This window comes from Puntigrus tetrazona, chromosome 8 (genome assembly GCF_018831695.1).
Source record: "Puntigrus tetrazona isolate hp1 chromosome 8, ASM1883169v1, whole genome shotgun sequence".
In the NCBI taxonomy this organism is placed as follows: domain Eukaryota; kingdom Metazoa; phylum Chordata; class Actinopteri; order Cypriniformes; family Cyprinidae; genus Puntigrus; species Puntigrus tetrazona.
In genome coordinates this window covers 697,379-705,000 of record NC_056706.1, presented here as the reverse complement: position 1 = coordinate 705,000, position 7,622 = coordinate 697,379, and the positions used below count along the sequence as shown (strand labels likewise).

At 36.2% G+C, this 7,622-nt stretch overlaps 1 protein-coding gene across 1 annotated transcript in view; it reads right to left on the bottom strand.

The window, feature by feature from the left end:
* The window catches only part of loxhd1b (lipoxygenase homology PLAT domains 1b), a 38,469-nt gene that overhangs the window by 6,338 nt on the left and 24,509 nt on the right, over window positions 1–7,622 (bottom strand). Inside the window, 6 exon segments of the mRNA XM_043246209.1 lie at window positions 999–1,126; window positions 2,014–2,199; window positions 4,012–4,220; window positions 4,311–4,437; window positions 5,612–5,821; window positions 7,458–7,612. Coding sequence (XP_043102144.1) covers window positions 999–1,126; window positions 2,014–2,199; window positions 4,012–4,220; window positions 4,311–4,437; window positions 5,612–5,821; window positions 7,458–7,612 — 1,015 coding nt within the window.

Genomic DNA, 7,622 nt, shown 5'->3' with positions numbered 1-7,622 from the left:
AAAAAACTCTAGGGAAATTTTATCTGAAACAAACAAAAATGTAGGCTAAATTTAAGTAGATACAATAAAAATAAATAAATAAAAATAAATATATATACACATTACAAAAATGCAAACTTAAAATACATTTTTCCATTATTTATCATTTCCATTATTTGAAATAAAATTAACTAAGAAAAAAATTGATTATATATAAATATGGAAAAAAAAAAAAAAAAAAATATATATATATATATATATATATATATACGTATATATATGTATGTATATATATATATATATATATATATATATATATATATATATATATATATATATATATATAATATAATTTCAGTTAGTAACATTTCACTTTCATTTAGTTTATCTTGATGTTGTAAAATAACTAAAACCTACACTCAATAAAAAACACAAAATTAAAACAAATGGAAAATAATAAAACAAATGTGAAAAAATATAAAAAACAAACTATTCAGATGTCATTGCTGCAAATAAAATAAAAATGTACACTAAATAATATAAAAAAATAGTAAAGACTATAAGAAATAAATAAACTTCAGAATTTAATGAAGTTTATTTAATAAACATTAATTTTACTTCAGCTAAGTTGCTATGGCAACATTTCAGATTTTTGTTGAGAAAAGCATTACAGTATATACAGTAAATATATACATATTAATACGCATGACAAAAACTCAATCAATCAACGTTCCAGCAAAAATTTTAAATATGAATATAAAAAGCAATTCGCAATATTAAAAAAGAAACTAAAAGTAAAAGACTGTTCTTTGAAATAAAATAAATGTTATGTGAAAGATTATAACTTATTGTATTTCAGCCGAGTCGACCGTTTCCCTTGATGTAAATAAACCGGAAGCTATATAGAATTTCTTTCAAAATAAATACAAATAAAAATGACAAAAAACATTAAAATCAAAAGGAAAGCAGAAAATGTGAAAATAATGAATCAAAAGGTGTGACTGATGGTGAAGACGCACCGGTCCTCGTGTTTGGCGAGGAGCACCTCCTCCATGCTGCCGTTGACTCCGAACACGGTTATGAAGATGTTGGTGTCTGTTCCTGCGTTCTGAGTGTCTCCGGTGACCACCGTCACCTCGTAAACCACCTGAACAACATCCAGAACATCAGCCCTGCCATCTACACCCACACGTCTTTCCTTCTACCATCATCAAGAAGACGAGACGAGCGCTCGAGGATAAACTGATTCTGGATTATATTCTTTTTTATATATCTAAATTACGACCCATGCTTTCAACCTCTAATGCAGAAATATTAATTGATGCGTTTATGACCTCAAGGTTAGATTATTGTAATGCTTTATTGGGTGGTTGTTCTGCACGCTTAATAAACAAACTTCAGCTAGTCCAAAACGCAGCAGCTAGAGTCCTTACTAGAACTAGGAAGTATGAGCACATTAGCCCGGTTCTGTCAACACTGCACTGGCTCCCTATCAAACATCAGATAGATTTTAAAATCTTATTAATTACCTATAAACTCTGGCCGTTTGATAATACCTAGAATATCCTCTTCTATCTAGCAGCTAAACTCTGGAACAATCTCCCTAACTCTGTTCGGGAGGCAGACACACTCTGTAACACTGAGTTTCTCCCAAGGTTTTTTTCTCCATTCTGTATGGATGGGGTTTTGGTTCCTCTGTCTTGCTTTGGACACTTAACTTCTAGTGATTATCATTGAATTGATTCCAGAGACCGCCTCTGCATTTAATAACAAATTGTTCAATCTCTTCATTATACATCCCTATCATTGTATTCTTCTATTTTAAACTGTTCAGTGCTTTGATGCAACCTGTGTTGTTAAAAGCGCTATATAAATAAAAATTATTAATTGATCGATTTGAAGCTGCATTTTGCAAACTCGGTGTAGTCCGTTACATGGAGAGAAATCCTGAAATGTTTATCTCAAAAAACGACTGAAGAAAGAAAGACGTGAACATGACAAATGTTTGTTCGGGAAGTGAGCGAGCGGCTGGACCTTGCGTATGATGCTGATCGTGGTGGCGTCCAGTATGTTGAAGACTCTGGCCGTCAGACCGTCTCCTCTGTCTTTGGCCAGCCAGCACTTGCACAGGAAGTTGTACTGAATGCCTTTGGTGGGAACGGCCACCGACATCTGGTCCACGAGCCAGCAGCTCTCTGGAGTCGCTCCGTTATGACCCAGCTGAGGACGGAGAGTTTCTGCATCAGCTATCACACGCAAACACAGCGGTTCCTGACGCTTTTCTAGAATAAGCAAGGAGTCGATGAAAGAAACGCTACACTTTTGTCGGAAATAGGCTCATTCTCCATCTCCCCCAGAGTTTTACCGCTTTGGAATCCATTCAGCCGAACTCTGGGTTTGGCGATAACAGTTTAGCGTAGCTTAGCATAGATCACTGAATCCAATTAGACCAGTAGCATCACCTCCAAAACGAACTCTTCTGTGGTTATACGGTGTACTATAGTTGTGATTTTCTAGGCTGATGTGATTAGGAACTATACTCTCATGCCAACATAATAATCAAGAAAGTTTGCCGCAGGAGCAGCGATGTCACGCAGCGAACGCTTCCTAATCATCTTAACTGTTCATTTTCCGGCAGTCTTAGCACATTATATAACTACAGAAGGGTCAAGTTTTAAATAGGAAAAATATCAAAACTCTTTGGTCACGCAATGCTACTGGTCCAATTGGATTCAATGATTTATGCTAAGCTATGCTAAAAGGATGGAATCCAAAGCGGTAAAACTCCACTTATAACCTCTGGGGGAGCTGGAGAATGAGCGGATTTCCCCACAAAATTACGTGTTCCTTTAAGAGACAGTCTATTGCCCGTTTTAGCGCTATTTTGACGTTAAAATAATGCCAGACACAATCATAGCGTTGTTTTGCGTCTCTGGGCAACATGACAGTGATTCGTTCCTGAATGAATCAACCGTTTAAATGATTTGGTTCACTCACGATGACTCACTGACAGTGACTTGCTGCCACCTACTTCGGATTTTAATTTCACATCCTTTAATCTTCAAATATTGGTATTAAACGTTTAATATCAAAAATTATTTATGCATTTGTAATGGCAGGTTAAATGCATTCAAAACGTGCATTAAAGACGCATGACAAAGATGAATTTTGTTTAGAATTATTTCATTTGCTTGGTAACAGCCTTATTATTCTAATATTATTCTAATTCACTGATTAAATGTACGAATTTGACTAAATTTATAATTGGACACCTTTAGAAAAATGGTAAAAATGCCCATAAAACAGAAAATAGCTTAAACTTATTGGAAAAAATAATTTCTCAGCATTTATAATATGAATAAAATCAAAAACCTCAGTCAGCCGTCCACAGCAGTCCTTAAGATGCCAGCAAAATAACATTTAACTATCGTTATCGATAACATCCCAGAAAATATAGAGATATTATTTTTGTCAATCTTGCACACCTCTAGTTCAGACATTACACTACTGTTTAAAGTTTAAATAATATACTTTTGTTGATATTTTGAACTATTTTGTCTATATAGTTTTTATTAATTAGAATGTATTAAGTTAAAATTTATTTGTTTTAGTTATTTTTATATTGCTTTGGTATATTTTTCTACTACTTTTATTTTATTTTACTACTTAACTAAATTTTTTTTTCACATTTCACATTATTTAAAAAAACGTCTCATTCATTGCACTTCAAGTTAGTTTTGGTTAAGACAAAACTTAGAAAGGACTGATCAAAAAAGTGACAGTGAAGACTGTTATAATGTTACAAAAGATTGATTTCAAATGAACTTTACATTTATCAAAGCATCCTTAAAAATAAAATGCATCTCCGTTTCCACAAAAAATATTGTGCGGCGCCACTGTTTTTTAACAATCAGAAATGTTTTGCTGCCAACAGATGATTTCTGAAGGATCACGTGCCACTGAAGAGCGGAGCGATTGCTGTTATTCACACAGAAAAAGACCATTTTTCCAGTGTTTTTGATCCAACCTCACCTCAACTCTCTTGATCTCACCCACGTCGAGTCCGTAACATATGAAGTGCTCCATTCCTCCGGCAGCGAAGCAGGTCTTCCCGCCGGTCAGGTCCAGCCAGAGCCGCTCCGTCTCAATGTCGTTGGGCCCGATGACGATGATGTAAACCCGGCTGGTGGTGCTGGCGTCTCGCTCGTCTCCGGTGGACACCATGAAGTGGTAGGGGATCACTGCCAAGACACAGACGCTGAGCGCTAAACGAGCCGTCTCCGTCCGTCCCAGACTTCAGGACCAATCCCTGCAATGAAGCATCGTCTTACTCGGACCCTCCTCCATAATAACGGCCTTCTTCTTCTTCTTCTTCTTGTTCATGTTGCTGTCCAGACCTGCTTTAGAGTTCTGCACGTTCTTCTTCGCGTTCTGAGGGTTCCTCTCGCCCTCGTATCCCTAAAAGAAAAGCACGGCACTGGATTACGCCGTTGCTATTAGGGCTAATAAAAAAACTTAACAGCAAATCAACTGATCCAAGGATCACCGTATGCCATTACTGTATCAAACAGAAAGAAATATTTTGATTGTGAATACGATCAAGGAAACTGAGGGAGCAAAAATATCAATATTGAGGAAATCCTCTTTAAAGTTGTCCAAATGAAGCTCTTATCAATGCATGGTACTAATCAGAAAGTTTTATATTAACAGCATGGAACATGATCTTAATATCCGAATGATTTTTGTCATAGAAGAGAAATGTATAATTGTGCTTCATACAGTGTGTATTACTACAGATATATCTGTGCTTCTGTGCTCCAGGGATGTTTATTAGAGGGTGATTTCCGAGCTCTTTTCTTGAATTTTAGATTGATATATTTGCATCATGTTCCTCAGAAACGGGTCTGGATGAGACGCTGTGTTAAATGCTAGCGCTGTCAACATTAATGCATGCAATTAATAAAAAACCAAAAAACACGTTCCTATTTTTTTAACGCAATTGAATCAGGTTTTATCTCTGTGGTAAGGATACAGTGAAGCAGCGTTGCCATGGTCACGGTTTTCCGCGAGAAAAATGCTGTGCATGGGTCTCGTTTTTTGGGTTACTTTTAAAACCACTTCATAAAAACCAAATCAGGTCCTAATACTCTGAATGTATACCCGGCAACTTCAGAAAGGAGATTGTAGTAACGTCACGAACTATGTGCTTTTACACAGCGATAAGCACTATAGACTATAACAAACAAAATATGTTTTGCATGTGATTTTCTTAAAATGTGGATTTTTCATAATAGTTAATGTTAATCTGAAATGAGCGACACGAACACTCAATAGTGGTTTAAAGTGAGTAAAAGTGCCCTATTAATCTCTTCTGTAGCACGAGGCTCATGTTAGAAGTTGCGGTTCATGATATATTTCCTGATATATGTCTCTTAAGGTCGTAAGGTTCACTGGGATTGGTAAACATGCCAGTATAAAGACTATAATGACCGAATTAAAACAGAAGAGTGTGCGCATTTCTTTATTTCAATGCATTTGGAGTTAAATGTGCGATTACTGTGATTGACCGAATCCAATGTTTTAGCACTACTTCCCTCCCTTCATTTATTCAGCAAGGCTTTATTTGCGTCACCTTGACAAAGAAGGTCCTGTCGATGCGCTTGTCCTCTTTCTTGGTGGAGAGCCAGCGCTCGCAGAGGAACATGTAGACCTCTTCCGTCTCCACATCCACCACCTCCACCTGATCCAGATACCAGTCCGCTCCGGCCAGAGAGTTATCGTGACAGATCCGGATCTTATAGACCTGACCCAGATCCACGGCTTCGATGCTGAACTTGTCCACCTGAACACAAACAGCTTTCATGCTTTACGGATGATAATAGCTCACTTTTCTACATAAATGTTTTTCATTGTCACGTCTCTAATAGCTATAACCCTGTTCTGAAGCCATTTTAAAAATTTAAAATTATTATTATCAGGATTTTTATAATTTAGAAAATGTTGAAATTTGAAATAAAATCTTACATTTTTAATTCCATTAAAATAAAATTAAAATATATATATATATAATATATATTATATATATATATATATATATATATATATATATATATATATATATAATATATATATATATATATAATTATGTAATAATTTTAATAGCACTTGATGTAATGTAACTAACTTGATGTAATAAAACAAAAATAATACTTTAAATCAAATTAAAATATAAAAATTAAATACATAAAAGTATAAATGTAAAATATTAAAACACATATAAAAAAACACTTAAATATTAAAGAAAAATACAAATGCCAAACACTTCATGACAATTAATTGTTTACATATATATATATATATATATATATATATATATATATGATGATGCATACATGTGCACACACACACACACACACACACACACACACACACACACACACACACACACACACACACACACACACACACACACACACACACACACTCACACACACACACACACACACACACACACACTCACACACACACACACACACACACACACACACACACACACACACACACACACACACACACACTCACACTCACACTCACACAAACACACTCACACACACACACACACACACACACACACACACACACACTCACACACACACACACACACACACACACACACACACACACACACACACACACACACACACACACACACACACACACTCACACTCACACAAACACACTCCACACACACACACACACACACACACACACACTCACACACACACACACACACACACACACACAGACACACACACACACACACACACTCACACACTCACACACACACACACACACACACACAGACACACACACACACACTCACACACACACACACACACACACACACACACACACACACACACACACACACACACACACACACACACACACACACACACACACACACACACACACACACACACACACACACACACACACACACACACACACACACACACACACACACATATTACAGTAGTACTTGGATGTGGTTAATAATTTGACAGCACTACTAAAAAGCATTTTCTCACTGATACTAAAATAACACCGCTTAGTATTTATTATTAATCATTTTATTATCAATCGATTTTTTGGGGAGGAATCTGGATATTTGAAGAAGCCTCATTATAAATATACAACTATATGATTTCTATTATGGCATTTCTATAATGAATATGTATTTTTCTAGTTATTCCAAGCTCTAAAATATATAGCAATAAGATAAATAATACAGTTGCAAATGTCCAGTAAATGAGGCAGATTCCTTGGTTAATAAGAGCAGTATCCCTGAAGAACAGTGACCTTCATATCATTGTGAACAATACTTGACCTTGGAGTCAGAAAGGTTCTGTTCTATTGGTTCTCTACAGGAAATGCCTCTGAAGTGAGATATAAGAGTAACTGCTTTCAGGACTTACGGCTCCTCTCTCAAACTTGTTGCCGCTGCTCTCAGATTTGCTGAGTTTGCGTTTTCCGGTGTCTCCCAGATCTCCGTAGATGGTCAGGAACACATTGGCGTCGGTGCCGGCTCCGTACATGTCTCCCGTTCTCACCGACACCTTATACGTGTGAGCTGCAGAAAC